The sequence below is a fragment of the Periplaneta americana genome, chromosome 13 (genome assembly GCF_040183065.1).
Source record: "Periplaneta americana isolate PAMFEO1 chromosome 13, P.americana_PAMFEO1_priV1, whole genome shotgun sequence".
NCBI classification, from domain to species: domain Eukaryota; kingdom Metazoa; phylum Arthropoda; class Insecta; order Blattodea; family Blattidae; genus Periplaneta; species Periplaneta americana.
The window spans coordinates 135,473,306-135,492,304 of NC_091129.1; the positions used below are offsets into that span (position 1 = coordinate 135,473,306).

The window sequence follows — 18,999 nt, forward strand, 5'->3', positions numbered from 1 at the left end:
AACCCCTTAAGAAATTTTAATATATCAAAGCCTAACAAGAGTATATAGATAAATATACCTGCAACATTATTTTGATTTCATGGCTCAATTTTGCAAGTATTCACAACGTGTGTATGCAGAATGTAAATCCCTTGCAATAAGTATTATGTAGCTAATTGGCGATGTATGCAATGGAGAGAGAAAGAAACTGCCACCCTACCCCATTATCTCCTGGCCTAGTTGCCTCATAAGTGGTGCCTTCTTGGTATCACTTGGGGCTGTTTTTGGACAATTTATTAAACAACAATAACTTTTATTATAAAAAGAATTTGAACTTACAACATTAAACAATAATACAAAATTAACAATTATCAACACAGCTATCATTAGCAGCGTCTGTAATTCAACTGGTCTTCCATTAAGGCGGCCCAGATTCGATCCCCGGTTAGGTCGCCATGTAATTCGTGGTAGACAAAGTAGACGTTGCAGAGGGTTTTTTCTCGGGATGCTCCCGTTTCTCTCTACCGTTCCACCGACACTCTCAACGTTTTCCTCATTTCATCTATCCTCGGAAATTGTTAAAAAAGCCTGGGTTTGTGTTGGTAGTACGGAATTTCAATCTGATATAGGTACGGTTGGGACTTATCAGGCTATTAGTCTGAGGATGGGACCTGGCTCTGTTCAGGCTCAGGCAGGATGGCCTACCTGTCATCATTGGATTCACTAATGCCATCTAGACAACCTATTGCACTTGGACAATCATCGCATATAGAGGGTGCACAATGGGACAATGCAAGCTAAGTGCAAGGACCCTTTCCAGGTCCAGCTTTCGAAAAGCCAGACCAAGTCAAGGTATAGCCGCCATTATCCTCCTCCTCCTTCTACTACTCCTCTCCATCATCATCGTCATCACCATCATCATCATCACGACCACCACCGCCACATCATCACGCTCCTTTTGAATTCCGTTTGTCTCATGATCTCGAACAAAGTTTGACAGACCTAACACATTTAATTCTCTATCCGCTTTAATTATGTAATGTGTACTTTACATCACTAATAAAAATGTTGTAAACACATTCATTACTAAACTGGTTAGGTAATGATACTTCTATTACGCAACTAGGTAGGTAATGATACTGCTATTACCTAACTGGTTGCGTAATGTGAACTACACATTAAATAAAACAAAATGTAATTGATTTTATTTATTATAAACATTCATATCTTACGCTGTATTTCGACGCTACTAACAATTCAATTGTAGAATTTTCAGCATTTACAATATCTCAATCCTCGTTTGAACTCATTTTAACAATATTAGTTTATTTCTCCTAATGTTGATGTTCTTCTGTTGTAAACAAAAACCTATCGTGTTCAAAAGTAATAAAACAAACATAAGCAAATCACCTTCCGCAGTAAGAAACTAATAATAATAATAATAATAATAATAATAATAATAATAATAATAATACAATCGCCTCTCCACAAAACACATGTTCAAAACTAATAAAAATAATATAATTACTTTTATTTAAAAAATATTTTTATCAAAGTGGATAAAACGTCGTACGATCTGTACTTATCGTAATTTCATATTACAATACTCGACTGGTTATCGTTAATTTTTTATTTAATTTTAATTCACTAAGTTCTTCCCGGTTTAGGGAATATATTCTTGTTCCGATGAAAGAGTAATGGAACGGAGAAAAATTCTCTCCGGCGCCGGGATTTGAACCCAGGTTTTCAGCTCTACATGCTGATGCTTTATCCACTAAGCCACACCGGATATCCACCCCGGCGCCGGACAGAATCGTCTCAGTTTAAGTTCCAACTCTTGGGTTCCCTCTAGTGGCCGCCCTCTGCACTACGTCATAGATGTCTATGAACGTAGGACTGAAGTCCACACATGTGCTGAGGTGCACTCGTTATGATCCGACGGAATAAGCATCAGCACGTAGAGCTGAAAACCCGGTTCAAATCCCGGCGCCGGAGAGAATTTTTCTCCGTCCCATTACTCTTTCATCGTATGATGACGCAGAATATCTGCATGGAAATATCATATGTACTTCGGTACATTAAATAATATATATTCTTGTTCCGATTTCAGAAATCACTCCATATTTTACATGGCCTGGCTTATATTTAGGTAGTGCTACCCCATGAGCCCGAAAAAAAGTTTGCACCCCCCACCAACTATTAACTTATGTAAACCTTAGACATTTTGCAAACTGTAAAAAAATAATAATAAAAATGGCATGTAACAATCTAACATGCGCTACTACCTAAGGCAAGCATCTACCAAGTAGCAAGGTATCATAAGCGAAGTAAGGGTGATTAACCGTTACCATAGTTAGGCCTAGTATTTTCTGCGCAAATGAAAACGTAAAGCAGAACTTCTTGGCCATGTAAACATTGTGGAGGAAGAACACTATTGCAGGCAACATAACAGAAACAAATCAAAGGACACGTACGCTATCAGTGTTAAGGACAGATTTAACCTTCACTGCTTTTATCTGAAATCTAATGGAAGGCCACTGAAATGTAGTCAAACAAGCTATCACTTGGGCATTATGCGTAAAAAAAAACAGGGCTATAGAATGAAAGAGAATCAAAGCTTCTATGAACTACACAGGTGCTCCCGCTCATCTGTAGGCAAAATCTTCAGTGCGTTATTAAGTATCGCTTAAAATCAGTCGACTATGGCTTGGAAATAGCGAGTTAGGGTGACCTCTCAATGAACTGGGTCATTGGGACGGAAGCCCCGCGGTCAGGACGCAACTGGAACCAACTTAGCCTTCAGTGACCTGTACCTACAGTACTATTGCGATCAGATTTTCGCCGAGAATGATTGGAAATAACAAAGAATCGGCTATACACCAATAAACAACTTTCACATTAGAAAATGTCATTCAGCCTGGCTACGCAAGTAACACCAGCAGCGGTCAGCGCGTCTGGCCGCGAAACCAGGTGGCCCGGGTTCGATTCCCGGTCGGGGCAAGTTACCTGGTTGAGGTTTTTTCCGGGGTTTTCCCTCAACCCAATATGAGCAAATGCTGGGTAACTTTCGGTGCTGGACCCCGGATTCATTTCACCGGCATCATCACCTTCATCTCATTCAGACGCTAAATAACCGAAGATGTTGATACGTAAAATAACCTACTAAAAAAAAAACTCCAGCAGGCAGCTTTCTTTGGAGGATTTTGAGAAGTTCTCTCTATCTATCCATCCATCCATCCATCCATCCATCCATCCATCCTTCCATCCTTCCTTCCTTCCTTCCATCCATCCATCCATCCATCCATCCATCCATCCATCTTTCCTTCCTTCCTTCCTTCCTTCCTTCCTTCCTTCCTTCCTTTCTTCCATCCATCCATCCATCCATCCATCCATCCATCCATCCATCCATCCATCCATCTATCTATCTATCTATAAAAATATTGTTGACGAAATCAAGTCAACTTAGTTACAAATGGCTTTTAGAGAATCCGGAGGTTCATTGCCGCCCTCACGTAAGCCCGCCATCGGTCCCTATCCTGAGCAAGGTTAATCCATTCTCTGCCATCATATCCCACCTCCCTCAAATCCATTTTAATATTGTCCTCCCATCTATGTCTCGGCCTCCCAAAAGGTCTTTTCCCCTCAGGTCTCCCAACTAACACTCTATATGCATTTCTGGATTCGCCCATACGTGCTACATGTCCTGCCCATCTCAAACGTCTGGATTTATGCTTAAAATATGACAGAGGTCTTATTTATACATATGAAGAGTTCGTGGGAAAAACGATGAATGTTACATTTCTGTTAACTGTTAAGGATTAGATAATGATCTAATTGAGTCTATAATTGCAATATGTAGTGCTGTTTCTATAGAAAATAAAGGAAAGGATTACTGTATTCGTGGTGATAATTCTCCATTTTACCATTTTTCATAAGAACAACATTAAATTTCGTAGTGATCCATGAATTAGATAATGACATCAACCTTAACAAAACTGTGACATTCTTCGTTTTTCCCGCGAACTCTTTATATATATCAGGAGGAAAGGTACATGGTTTGAGGGGTGATAATATTGGTGACTCTGAACCAAAAAAATAATTGAACATATGTTCTGTTCTTAACGGTTTTGGAAAAAACTAATGGAAACAAGGAGGAACATGAAAAGTGCAGGTGATAGTAAATTAATACATTGTTATCTTATGTTCTATTTAATTGTATAGGCTACTTTTCTTTACAGAACATGTTCAAAATGTCTACCGTCAATTCTCTGCACTTTGCAGCTCTTGTAGACAACTGCTGTGTTGCTGATCTAAGCTGATTCGGACATTCCTTTACTTGAGCAAAAGCATGTAAAATGCGAGAGAGAAATTTCCACTTTGAGCTTGTAGACTTTGCTCTTAAGCCAACTCCAATATAGTAATATCGGGTGACCTCGGTGGCCAAGAAATGATTCCATCGCGACCGATCCAACGCCCAGGATACGTTTCATTGATCCTACTACAACCTAATTTCGTTTTGGTTGTGTCCGCATATGAATGCTGATGAAGGACATGAGACTGACTCCCGTGATTTTCAAACAGCTATAAGTCAGATCATCCCTCACACCATGTACCTTTCCTCCTGACTCACCCTGTATGTATAAATCATAAAAAATAGCCAAATGAATTGAGCGCGTTTTGGGATCACACTCTTCAATTTATTCTAATTTATAATTCATTGTCATGGTTACCTTCCGATAAGTCTAATGTTGAATCAATATGTTTAAGTCCCGTCGCTCTAATTTCCGGTATCCAATCACGTTGCAGATCGGCTACATTTAAACGCGTGCGCCTTGTGATTCGCTGATGAAGATGTAAAGCATTTCCTAAGGCTGGATAAATACTTAATATATAATCGCCCGCCATTTTGGCTCTTTCGTTGGCGTTCGCAGAAAGCACACGAGGACGTTATTTGCCGCTCAATTATTTGCTCAATTACAGTGCGTTTGATTTATTACCTATCATAGGAGCTACGACATGATAATGTTTAACGGTGTGGCAAATAGATTCCTCGTATGGTAGCTCGGCAACGTAAGAACAAAAATGGTGAACCATAATACCTACCTAGACTTTATAGAGCCTTCACTTTCTAAGACGTAAGCAAAGAGGAGGAGTCACGCCGGAAATAACAGCGTCGCGACTATAGTCTATGGTTTTCAGTCAAATGACATCTTAAATAATCTTATCTTAATAAATATTGTAAAATTTGTTTTTAATTATTTAAGATTGATTTAACAATTTATTCTAGCCATCCCTTGACTCATTTCCTTAACATGTACATAACTATACGTTACTGTGTTGCAGTGGTGCCATCCAAGAAGGCTCGACACCTCAACATGCAGCAGCGTGTTCGCACGCGGGAGCAGCGTGCGGAACTGCGTCAGAAGAAGTACCGCTACCTGTATCAAGTGCGCACTGCGCATGGCGACGTCATCAGTCAGGTACTCTTTTTACTTCCTGATTATAGGTACAAAAATATTTTGACTTGCAGAAAGAGATTTTTATGGAAATACACCGACATCGAAAAAGTGGTTTTAGTCATTCTATGCACAGCAACTCTTCCTAAATATTGATTGGATTTCGTTCATATTCAGTATCTACGGGCCAATTTATTCTTTTTTATTGGTTATTTTACCTGTGGAGTAACGGTCAGCGCGTCTGGCCGCGAAACCAGGGGGCCCGGATTCGATTTCCGGTCGGGGCAAGTTACCTGGTTGAGGTTTTTTCCGGGGTTTTCCCTCAACCCAATATGAGCAAATGTTGGGTAACTTTCGGTGTTGGACTCCGGACTCATTTCACCGGCATTATCACCATCTCATTCAGACGCTAAATAACCTAAGATGTTGATAAAGCGTCGTAAAATAACCTACTAAAATAACATTTTAAAAAATATTGATTATTTTACGACGCTTTTTCAACTGCTATGGTTTCTTAAAGGATTGACAGTCGCTAGTTTTAAAACTCTTGTAGGCCTACCTACTGAAATTCACCCACTCGTATAACAGGTTCTACAAAATTTCAAATGGAAAAAGAGAAATACGTTGTGAATCTCATTTCAAACAACTGATATATTTTAACGTTCATGTTACATTTGAATGCCGATTTTTGTAAATAGTAAAGGTTTTAAAATACAGTAACGACATAAACAAACAACTATAGGTAACCGTGCAATTTGTAAAGTAAGTCAGACTTCTTTAGGTTTGGAAGTAAATCCCGAAAAGACCAAGTATATGATTATGTCTCGTGACGAGAATATTGTACGAAATGGAAATATAAAAATCGGAAATGTATCTTTTGAAGAGATGGAGAAGTTCAAATATCTAGGAGCAACAGTAACAAATATAAATGATACTCGGGAGGAAATTAAACACAGAATAAATATGGGAAATGCCTGTTATTATTCGGTTGAGAAACTTTTATCTTCCAGTCTGCTGTCGAAAAATCTGAAAGTTAGAATTTATAAAACAGTTATATTACAGGTTGTTCTTTAAGGTTGTGTAACTTGGACTTTCACTTTGAGAGAGGAACAGAGATTAAGGGTGTTTGAGAATAAGGTGCTTAGGAAAATATTTGGGACTAAGAGGGATGAAGTTACAGGAGAATGGAGAAAGTTACACAACACAGAACTGCACGCATTGTATTCTTCACCTGACATAATTAGGAACATTAAATCCAGACGTTTGAGATGGGCAGGGCATGTAGCACATATGGGCGAATCCAGAAATGCATATAGAGTGTTAGTTGGGACGCCGGAGGGAAAAAGACCTTTGGGGAGGCCGAGACGTGGATGGGAAGATAATATTAAAATGGATTTGAGGGAGGTGGGATATGATGACAGAGAATGGATTAATTTTGCTCAGGATAGGGACCAATGGCGGGCTTATGTGAGGGCGGCAATGAACCTCCGCATTCCTTAAAAGCCAGTAAGTAAGTAAGTCAGATTTCTTACATTTGGAATCATAAAAAAAAATGCAAAATTTTGCAAAACGCATAGACCGTATAATAAGAAAGTATGTACCATCTTTGTGCTGCTCATTTTTCTACTTATGAAAACTTATTAGTTTTTATCCATCATTATACCAAATTTCGTTATTAAAAACTATGTAATTTATTGCTTCTATTGTAATACGTATCATACAGTAACAATACTGGTATACGTCGCCTTAATATTGGCCTCACAAATAAAAGATAAGCATAGTTATAATAATTATCTAATTGTACCACACTTCAGTTACATAAACAACCGTCTCCGAGTAATATTAAGTGAGTATTATACATTTTGTGGACACCATATCATTAGTTTCTATAATAAAATGGTCCACATTTTAGTAGGGCTGTCGGATATTTTGCAAATTTCACTTAGGAAATGGACACACTTTTACACTAGGACTAACGCAAGTATAAGTATGCAATATTGTCATTTGTAATATAAAGAAGCAGGGGCGAATGCTAGTCACGAAAGTTAGGCTTTCTCTTTTATTCTTAGGGGAAGATGGGAGGATATAATAATTCATAATTAATAAAAATAATCAGACCCACATAATTTACTTTATAATTATGAAATCATTATGAGTCATGGATCATATTCGCTTATCAGATGTAGAAGTTCGATATAATATAACAAACATGGCCAACAAAACAGTTTATTTAGTTTTTTCGACCCTGCCAACCTATGCACATTGTTGTATTGAGCTGCACTGAACGAGCGCACATATTCTCTATAATGTCTGTCTTCTCTTGAATAGTCCTTCGGGAAAATGGATTTAATAATAAGGTTTCAATGACACACAATTCCGAACTCATTGCAATACTTCAAATTAATGTTTAAGAATTAATAATACATGCAGCAGGTAACACATGCATTCCGCTCATACAATTACATTGCACTCGCAAATCACAGCACATTCCCGCTGTCAATACTGCTCTGTGTAACGTTAAATAGTCGTTGGTGTAGCTCTCGGACCAGAGCTTCAAACAACACACAACAGAAGCATGTGCGCCTAGGACGGACCAAGGAGGAAGGCACTTGCGCGCGCATCATATTCTCGCTATTTCTACGTCTTTTCCTGTAGCTCCGAGAAACGAGCAAGCGTTGCGATACTTGCGGTGTGCAACCTGCGGATGGTATTACGCCTATACAATGTTCCAGAAATCAAAATAAACTTTAATGTACGTAAACCCATTTTGAAAAATACACATTCTACGAAAATATTGGGCTTGCGCAGCAAGCATAGCTTTCCCTGAGAAATCGCCCCTGTAAGGAAGGAATTTTATTGGTAGAAACTTTAATGTTTGGTACCGGTATGTCTGTGATTAAATAAACACTCATGCCCTTTACATAATCCCACACCAAAAGCTTCCCATATTAATGCAATTTAATTATCAATCAATTACGGCTTTTGTCTGTTGATGTAACAAATTCTCACTCCATTTAGGCCTATAACGTATGTCTGTTACAGTTGTGAATTACAATAGAGCTTTAGTACCCTGATAAAAATGTACAAAACCAATACCAAGTAATTATTATTTCACATGAAAACATCCCCGTATTAATAATCTTACATTTTGGAGAGTTATGTCCATAGATACATGGCATAACATGTTCCAAAATAAATTCAATTTCCTTCCCTTTCTAACTCTGTATGTTGAAACACAAATGTAGGCTAATGTGATTGCATTAGCTAAGCAAGAACACACGCACGCACACAAGTGCAACGAATTTGGTTTCATTAAATCGTATTGTCACCATTTTATTTTTCGTTTGTTGAGAAAGTGATTTTAAATAATTAAAGTTGTTTATTAATAGAAGTACTTGTACCACACAAAATATAACATCCTTTATTGATTTACAATGTCGTTCTACCAATAGTTCTATATTGGACTGGATAAAGGGAGAGAATTGAACATTTTAATTAAAATCGGTTCATTCGTTCATATCAGAGGCGTTCCTAGTGGAGAGGCTACAGTGGGCTAGTTCCTGCTCAAAGCTAACTGGAACCCACCCATCTCCCCAACCACAAATTCTGGCGGTGCATCTGAAATTCGTTACTTTAATTAGTGTTTACAACTTTTCCCTAGCAATTATTCAAAGCCCCTCTCTCGTTGTGCATAAGAGGACAATGTTCCTATTTGAATTTGTTAAATTCTTTTAAGTTTTAGTTTAAACTTGTTTTCGTTTTTTATATCTAAGCCCTGCGCCGTAGCATCGTGGTCTAAGGCATCATGCCTGGACTCGCGTTATGGAAAGCACACTGGTTCGAGTCTTCATGAGGGAAAAAATTTTCTCCTTTAATTTTGGTCAATGTATGGGACTGATGACCACTTAGCATCATGATGAATTTGAGGAGATATTATGAGTAGCGAACAATCGGTTTATAAACCAGCTTTAACGGCTGAGAGATCGTCGTGCTAACCACATGATACCCCCATACTGATTGGATAATCGTGTTCATCTACTGAGACATATGGACATGAGGCCAACAGGGATTGATGTTATCCGGGCTAAAGGGCCGTGGTCTGTTGGAGCTGTTGCTACCATATGTTTTGTCTGCTGCTCCGGCAGACATCATCAGTGGTGTGGCACACAAAAGCGTAAAAATCTCCTTAGCGTGCTGGGAATGACTGGGTCTTGTCACGTTTGGTGCATCCGTTCCCTGAGAAGAGCCAGCAGATGAAACTTATGGTAGCAACAGTTCCAACAGACCACGGCCCCTTAGCCGGGATAACATCGATCCCTACGAAGCTGGCTGTGAAAGCCTACATTCCAAGATGAGGCCAACAGTTGACTGGTAGACCTTCTTGGTCTTCTATGGACTGTCGCGCCCAGGTGGTGGGGGTGGTGGTGGTGGGCATGGTGGTGGTGGGCGTGGTGGTGGTGGGCGTGGTGGTATTAAAGCGCAAAATGGAAAATGCATATATTGCTAATCAGTACTATTTTCACGCGACTTGGTGCATACGTCTCATCTTCTTCTTCTTCTTCTTCTTCTTCTTCTTCTTTTTTATAAAGAAATGAGCCCCAGCCCCGCTCATTTCAGTCTCAGACAGACCACACTATTACCGAGTCCTTATTTTGTTTAGTGTTGTGAAGATGTCTAATTTTTTATTATTTATTTACTTACTTACTTACTTACTTACTTACTTACTTACTTACTTACTTACTTACTTACTGGCTTTTAAGGAACCCGGAGGTTCATTGCCGCCCTCACATCAGCCCGCCATTGGTCCCCATCCTGAGCATGATTAATCCATTCTCTATCATCATATCCCACCTCCCTCAAATCCATTTTAATTTTATCTTCCCATCTACGTCTCGGCCTCCCTAAAGGTCTTTTTCCCTCCGGCCTCCCAACTAACACTCAATATGCATTTCTGGATTCGCCCATACGTGCTACATGCCCTGCCCATCTCAAACGTCTGGATTTAATGTTCCTAATTATGTCAGGTGAAGAATATAATGCGTGCAGTTCTGTGTTGTGTAACTTTCTCCATTCTCCTGTAACTTCATCCTTCTTAGCCCCAAATATTTTCCTAAGAACCTTATTCTCAAACACCCTTAACCTATGTCCCTCTCTCAAAGTGAGAGTCCAAGTTTCACAACCATAAAGAACAACCGGTAATATAACTGTTTTATAAATTCTAACTTTCAGATTTTTCGACAGCAGACTGGATGATAAAAGTTTCTCAACCGAATAGTAACAGGCATTTCCCATATTTATTCTGTGTTTAATTTCCTCCCGAGTATCATTTATATTTGTTACTGTTGGTTTCAGATATTTGAACTTCTCCACCTCTTTTTATATTTCCATTTCGTACAATATTCTGGTCACGAGACATAACCATATACTTTGTCTTTTCGAGGTTTTAGTTCCAAACCTATCTCTTTACTTGCTTCCAGTAAAATTCCCGTGTTTTCCTTAATCGTTTGTGGATTTTCTCCTAACATATTCACGTCATCCGCATAGACAAGCAGCTGATAGAACCTGTTCAGTTCCAAACCCTCTCTGTTATCCTGGACTTTCCTAATGGCATACTCTAGAGCAAAGTTAAAAAGTAAAGGTGATAATGAATCTCCTTGCTTTAGCCCACAGTGAATTGGAAACGCATCTGACAGAAACTGACCTATACGAACTCTGCTGTACTTTCACTGAGACACATTTTAATTAATCGAACTAGTTTCTTAGGAATACCAAATTCAATAAGAATATCATATAAAACTTCTCTCTTAACCGAGTCATATGCCTTTTTGAAATCTATGAATAACTGATGCACTGTACCCTTATACTCCCATTTTTTCTCCATTATCTGTCGAATACAAAATATCTGGTCAATAGTTGATCTATTACGCCTAAAACCACACTGATGAACCCCAATAATTTCATCTACATATGGAGTTAATCTTCTCAAAAGAATATTGGACAATATTTTGTACGACGTCAACAAAAGTGATATTCCTCGAAAGTTACTACAGTTAGTCTTGTCCCCCTTCTTAAAGATAGGTACGATTATGGACTCCTATTGTTCTGGTACAATTTCCTTTTCCCAAATAGCAAGTACAAGCTTATAAATGTCGTTAGATAATGCGCTTCCACCCTCTTGTATTAATTCTGCTGGAATTTGATCGATACCTGGGGACTTATAATTTTTCAGATTTTCTATCGCAATTTCGACTTCAGAAAGTGTGGGTTCGGGTATAAATGGCTCAGCAGTTTATTATTTATTTATTTACTTATTTATTTCTTTATTTATTTATTTTAATCAATTTATTTATTGATTATTCATACCTATTTCTCTATTATCGATATTTTATTTATTGACTTATTATTTGTTTATTAGTTTGCAACTTTATATGATTATTTATTCATCTAATTTATTCTTCGTGGCTACCATATTTTGTCTGGGTGCATGAAATATTTAAGTTACCATAATTGACAGTGACTGAGTCTTAACGTTACAACTAGGCAACATTGCTTAAGTGCGAATGACTCGTGTTGTTGTAGGCAGCTAAAAAGACGCGATCCCCATTAACCAAGTCGCATGAAAAGGGGTGTAATATTAATAGTTATTTGCCATGAACAATTTTACTACAACTCTAGATCAATAGTGTGATATACAAGAGAGGAGGGTTGCCTACCTCGATTAAGTTATGCTCAACTGAGTGCTCCCATCAAATTAAAAATACTATCGCACATATATACTAAAGTGGTGACTTCATAAAACAGTCAGTGCAGAACATGTAAACCAGACTTTTTATACACAATCGTGTAGTAATGGATTTTAGCCTATCACTAATATTTATCCTTATGATTCACACTGTACTGTCTAGAGTACTTTTAACTTTTATAAATATGTACATACAGAAGTGCGAAGTGTGAAATTCTTGAATAAATATTGAGACAAGAAACAAAATTAACTTTAGAAAACAGAGGTTGCTTGTCACTATGCAAGATTCTATGAAGTAAAGATTTAATCTACGTACCTGCTTCGCTCATTCCAATAGGGAGAAATAGTAAATGAGAAAAAATCGTAATATAGCCTTTTCTATAAATAAGTTAATGATGGATATCTCACAGCATTGTATTAACTTACACGAACATAAGTTTAATTGTGAATAATGTGTAATAAGTTACAGAAAATTGTTCCAAATTAATGAAACGAAAAGGGAAACAAGTAAATTATCTAATTCAGTGATATACTCGCAGCCTAGACTCGAAATTGCTCACAATAGATTTCTAACGTCAATGAAAAAATCTTCTGTCTGCTCAAAATGCGTTTAATGGTAGTTGAAGCTATTCTTCTTGATAAATTACTAAAAGCTACATTTTCTCTCTTCTACCTATACCTAATGCTATATATCAGGCATGTCAAAACCCTGCACATTGTGCAACTGTCTCTGTGCGATGTACACTCTCTATTCCCCTACCTGGAGGGAGTGAATCGCCTTGGAGGGGAACGCGACAGGGCTATACAATACCTGCAGCAGCTTTTGTTTCAGTAACACAGTTTCAATACGAGTGCCGATTTGGCTGTGTCTGTGAATGAGTTATGATAAATAAGGTGAGGAGTTCACAGATAACGAAGAAGAGAAATTACGAATCATATAACATAATTGTTATGTTTCCCTCAGACAACAATAATAATTATTTTAAAATGAAAGGCTTTCATCAGCCTATGTCGAGGTAATAGTGTTGTGAGGTGACAATTTAGATCAGATTAGTAAAGTTCTCAAAATATGATAGTGCCTGCGCTTATTTCTTAATCAGTACTCTCACGGCAAAACGTACTTGACAATGGCGTTGTTTTGGAGTCTGTACTAACACAGCCATCAAAGGTTAGACGACTTACGACTTTCATTTCATAAACTGGTAAGTGATGAGAATATAGTGAGGAATACATGTGAGGCTCTTGAGGTTGTAAGGAGAGAAGAAAACAACTATTTGCAAAGCGGAAAAATTTTCTGGAAAAATATATAATGGCAAATTTTCCATCTCATATCACAATATTAATTCAATATACTTTTTTTTAAATAATAATAATATTTATTTAATACTATACACTTGAGCTACATTAGGCATTGCAGCCCGAAAGAGCAGAAGCTCGTATATTATATTAATTATTTAATTATTTATATTAATAAATCTTTAAATCTAACATAAAGAGAATATCGTCACTTCACAGCTTGTGAATTACACTTTTAATTTCTTTAACTAACGCTCCCAACTTTTCAATACTTGCTCTCAACGTTTTCAATAAACTATATGTTAATTTAAATTCTAAGCTTAATTTATATTTATTAATATTAAAATTAATATTAATATTAATTTATGTTGACATACAGCAAAGAAATGATTTCAGTGTAAAAACTTCACAATGTCCTACTGCATGTAATTAATTGGGAGTATAATATTTTCTTCCACATTTGTGTACCAATGGTCACAGTAAATAATAATGCTTGACGAACAATGAAAGAGTAGGGTCTATTACTTTAAAATAATTAGTACCTACTATGTAAAATGAAATATTTGTTCGTTTCTTGTTGTTTCGAAATTACTGCAATTTTTTTCTTCAAATACGGTACTGTATAAAAATCATATTAATAAATTATGCTTTATAAACCACTACTTTGTGAAGTATAACTGAGTAAGCCTAAAGTTTCTTGTATTACAATTGTCAAATATAGACACTGATAATAACTGTTTTTTTTTTTTTGTTCTGCTAACTATGTTTATAATGTCCAAATGTCTATTTAATCCAACCCTAGAAGCGCAGAATAGATTATTGTACACCCCTCCAGCTAAGAACGGGTAAGAGCAACGCTTGATTGATGCAACCTGCACAGACCGGCGATCTGCGCACATTTCTGCACATTTAGAGTCTGATTTCTGACATGCCTGCTATATATTAATGATATAATGAAAAAAAATTATCCTTCTTCATTCGGTCTTATGTTAAGGAAAGAGTAATTTCGTTTCATAAGGAACGTGAAAACCAGTTTAGAAAGTTTAAATATATAAAATGGAACATGTATTATATATCTTTCTCGTGTTCAATTTTACCGTACCTGGTTAACATGTTTCAGTCTGTTATGGGCCATCTTCATGAGTTCTGAAGATGGCCCATAACAGGGTGAAACATGTTACCCAGGTATGGTAAAATTTAACACGAGAAAGACAAATAATACATATTCCGTGTGATATAGTGTTAAAAGTTGTGTAATCAAGATGTATATAAAATGCTTTCAAAAAGTTACGAACTTGCAGACACATAGTACCTATCCAATAAAATAAGAAAATAATCATGTCCTAACTGTGCGCTATATTTTTGTATTAATTTCAACAAAAATCTTTCATTGCACAAAAATATAACTACTACTTCTTTTTCTTCTTCTTCGGGATTTGAACTCTAATTAATCTTTTCGGATTCTAAATTATTTTTAATTTCTCTTCTTTTTTTACACTAAAATATTGCTGATTGCACTCAAGTTTGCTGACACTCATTCTCTCTTGCTTATTGCGATTCTACTATATTAAATTGCCTCAGTTGTGACTTGCATGGTAATCAACGTGGTGTAAGCTTTTTTGGTATTTGCATGTGCCCTAAATGTAGAGAGACATCCAATGTCTCGGAACTATATCTGCTCTAATATCAGGGAAGATAGGAAAAGAGGAGTGGGAAACCGATCTGCTAGTAAGAACTATTCTCCAGTCCGGAAATTCAGCCACTACATTCTTACTTCTCAGTTTCCTTCAATGTCTTACATATCTTCCAAATTTTTAACATACATGACTTTTCTGAAGGATATTTTATTGTATTCCAGTTTCTCATTTAGTTAAGTATGCTAATTCTAAAGAGTTAAGTGAGATTACTGTACCTAGTGCTGCTTTGGACTCTGGCAAAATTGTTGCTTTGTTAAGGGGGGAGGTACACCATTGGTCTGCAAAAAATGTAGTGAAATTAATTTTTTTTATATCTCAGCTACCGTACTATAAAAGCTAAATGAACAAAACTTTTAATGCTCAATATCCATACATTCTCCTGGCCTCATAAGTGGTGCCATGTTGTATTACTTGTGAGGTTCATATCTGTTTCAGACAATTGACTAAACAACAACAATCCATACATTACACTTTATGAAACACTATTAAGAATATTAAAATAGTTAATAATTACTTACTTACTGGCTTTTAAGGAACCCGGAGATTCATTGCCGCCCTCACATAAGCCCGACATTGGTCCCTATCCTGAGCAAGATTAATCCAGTCCCTATCATCATATCTCACCTCCCTCAAATCCATTTTAATATTATCTTCCCATCTACGTCTCGGCCTCCCTAAAGGTCTTTTTCCCTCCGGCCTCCCAACTAACACTCTATATGCATTTCCGGATTCGCCCATACGTGCTACATGCCCTGCCCATCTCAAACGTCTGGATTTAATGTTCCTAATTATGTCAGGTGAAGAATACAATGCGTGCAGTTCTGTGTTGTGTAACTTTCTCCATTCTCCTGTAACTTCATCCCTCTTAGCCCCAAATATTTTCCTAAGCACCTTATTCTCAAACACCCTTAACCTATGTCCCTCTCTCAAAGTGAGAGTCCAAGTTTCACAACCATAAAGAACAACCGGTAATATAACTGTTTTATAAATTCTAACTTTCAGATTTTTTGACAGCAGACTGGATGATAAAAGTTTCTCAACCGAATAATAACAGGCATTTCCCACATTTATTCTGTGTTTAATTTCTTCCCGAGTATCATTTATATTTGTTACTGTTGCTCCCAGATATTTGAATTTCTCCACTTCTTCAAAAGATAAATTTCCAATTTTTATATTTCCATTTCGTACAATATTCTCGTCACGAGACATAATCATATACAAATAGTTAATAATTACCTGTAAAAATTATATAACAGCGTGTTTACAATGGTGAGACTTTAGGTACTTTTAAAACCAAGCTCACATAATAACATTCTTTAGTTTCAGTCTTGAAGTTGCTCGTATAACTTGTGTAGCTAAGGTTTTATTATTCTGGGTGGCAATTGTCATCCACGCGACTTTTTATGTTACGGTTTCTGCAAAGTTTCGGTAAGTATTCATTATCACTTTTGAGAGTTATATACTACATTTTTAGGAATAATTGTTCTATTGAACTTCGAAAGAGTGTGGATCTACGTTTATCAAGTTCCTTCAGAGATAAGAAGGCGTTCTCAAGTATTATTGGAAATTCAAGAATCCCATACACCAAATCCAGAACAAAGAAATGGATCCAGGGGCCGTTGTTACCCGTTTGGTAGGTTTCTAGACAAAACAATTAGAAATGGTATACGAAATGCTCAAAACGGACATGTGCCGACCATTTGAGGGATATCTGTGTAAATTGCTTGTAAGTAACTAGATACCGGTATTGTAAAGACATGTCTGCAAAAAGCATTCAGGAGTAAAGACTTTGGAAGGATAATCCAAGGAAAGTAGGACAATAGGACATAAGCTATTTAGGTATTATTGTATAGAAAGGTTTTTACAAAAAATCAAGTATTATAAACATGTTTCCAGTATTAATTTTGTAGATAAATGTAGAAAGGATTTGAAATTTACACACAAATAATTATCTGTTAATTATGAATAAACTAATTGTTTCAAAACTATTTTTACATTTATTTATAAATAAACTGTGTATTTGTATGCGTCTGATTGAGCCTGGTATTATGTACATCTATTACCACACAGTACATCTCATTTGACGATATGTGTCAGAGGAAGAACAATTGTTTGCATGCATCTGAAGTCTGATTAGTGTAATATGTAGCTAGTCAGCGATGTATGCAATGGAAGGGGAAAGGAACTGGCCACCCTATCCCATTATCTCCTGGTCTATTTGCCTCATGAATGATATCTTGTTGGTGTTACTTGTGGGGTCCAGATCTGTCTTCGAACATGTTGACTAAACAACAACTTCATGTTGAATCTTTCATACACTACTTTTAACACTTGAATATAAATAATTGATTAAATGGCGATCTTACTCGTATTAATTATGTAAACATGTGTGGCTTACAGCTGTTTCGGTGTTACTAGACACCATCCTCAGAGCCTATTAGATCTCGGCGCTATCTCAACTTCGCTGCCTGTTGTGTGGGTGCGTTCGTGTGATGAATAGTTGTGTCAAATAGGTGTGTGTTCTAAAATTGACTGTGTGCTGAGAATTTGATTAGGGTGTGTTTCAGTGTGTCTGTATATTTCATATTGTTCAAGTTTGTTGATACAAAGAACACATTAAAGCAATAACTAGAGGACACAATACATCTACATATGCCGAAGACATAACTAATGCTCACCACACACACATACAATAACATAAATATAGACATGGAAATCCTACACATACAACCCAAAAGCCAAAAACTCAACACACTAGAACAATATGAAATATACAGACACACTAAACACACCCTAATCAAATTCTCAACATACAGATCAATTTCAGAACACACACACTATTTGACACAACTCTTCATCACACGAACGCACCCACACAACAGGCATCGAAGTTGAGATAGTGCCGAGATCTAGTAGGTTCTGAGGATGGTGTCAAGTAACACCGAAACAGCTGTGAGCCACACGTGCTTACATAATTATCACGAGTAAGATCGCCATTTAATCAATTATTAACAACAACTTCGTAATGACACATTTATGTAACCATTCATATTGAAAAGAATGTTCAAATTCATTCTCTAAAGCAGGCCTGCACAAGGTTTGCGCTCTTCGAGCCGGCTCACAGCTCATGAGCGGAATGCAGATATTAGATGCGCTCTATATAAGGTGGACTAGAAGAAGGGGTGATCTCGTACAAAATAAACACAAAAGGAAGTACTATTACGAGTGCTTATGAAATGAATTCCCGTTCAGTGTTTGCAAAACTATCTTGGACTATTATTAATTAATAAAGAAATATTTATTTTACAGAAATAATAGAAATTCTATAGCTACTTAAATGTTCAATATCATTTTGTTATATTTTTATTTATCAGTACATCAAAACGAGGTTTTATGCTGTTGGCAGCTGAAAGGAACAGTAGCCTACTGATCATTATGAAACATCAGTTACAGATGTTCGATATCTGCCTTTATTAAAGTTGATTATAGAAAACAGTTGCTCACAAATATAAATGTTGAGCCAAACATAGCAATCATTTTCACAACCAGCCTGTGTAGTCGTGGATATTATTGCTAATGTTTAGTCTTGTAAAACTCAACCAGGCTAGTAGTATTATTCAAACGATCTTTAGCCCTTAGGTCACATTGAAGATCAATAAATTCGAGCTGTAAATCGTTAAATGTTAAATATTACGTTCCGTATTTTAGATTCCTTCATACTGTACTGTAGCAGTAAGTAAGCAACGTGAAACAGTTACTGAGAATAGGCCTACACACTGCACTCCACTAGATAAGTGAGTGGTCGTTTCCCTCTCCTTTACCTACAGCA

At 36.8% G+C, this 18,999-nt stretch overlaps 1 protein-coding gene across 1 annotated transcript in view; it reads left to right on the plus strand.

The window, feature by feature from the left end:
* Positions 1 to 18,999, plus strand: part of LOC138712458 (transmembrane protein 198) — a 363,343-nt gene that overhangs the window by 325,089 nt on the left and 19,255 nt on the right. The window contains exon 7 of the mRNA XM_069844288.1: positions 5,323 to 5,459. Within this exon, the coding sequence (XP_069700389.1) occupies positions 5,323 to 5,459 (137 nt within the window). The remainder of the gene's footprint in view (positions 1 to 5,322; positions 5,460 to 18,999) is intronic.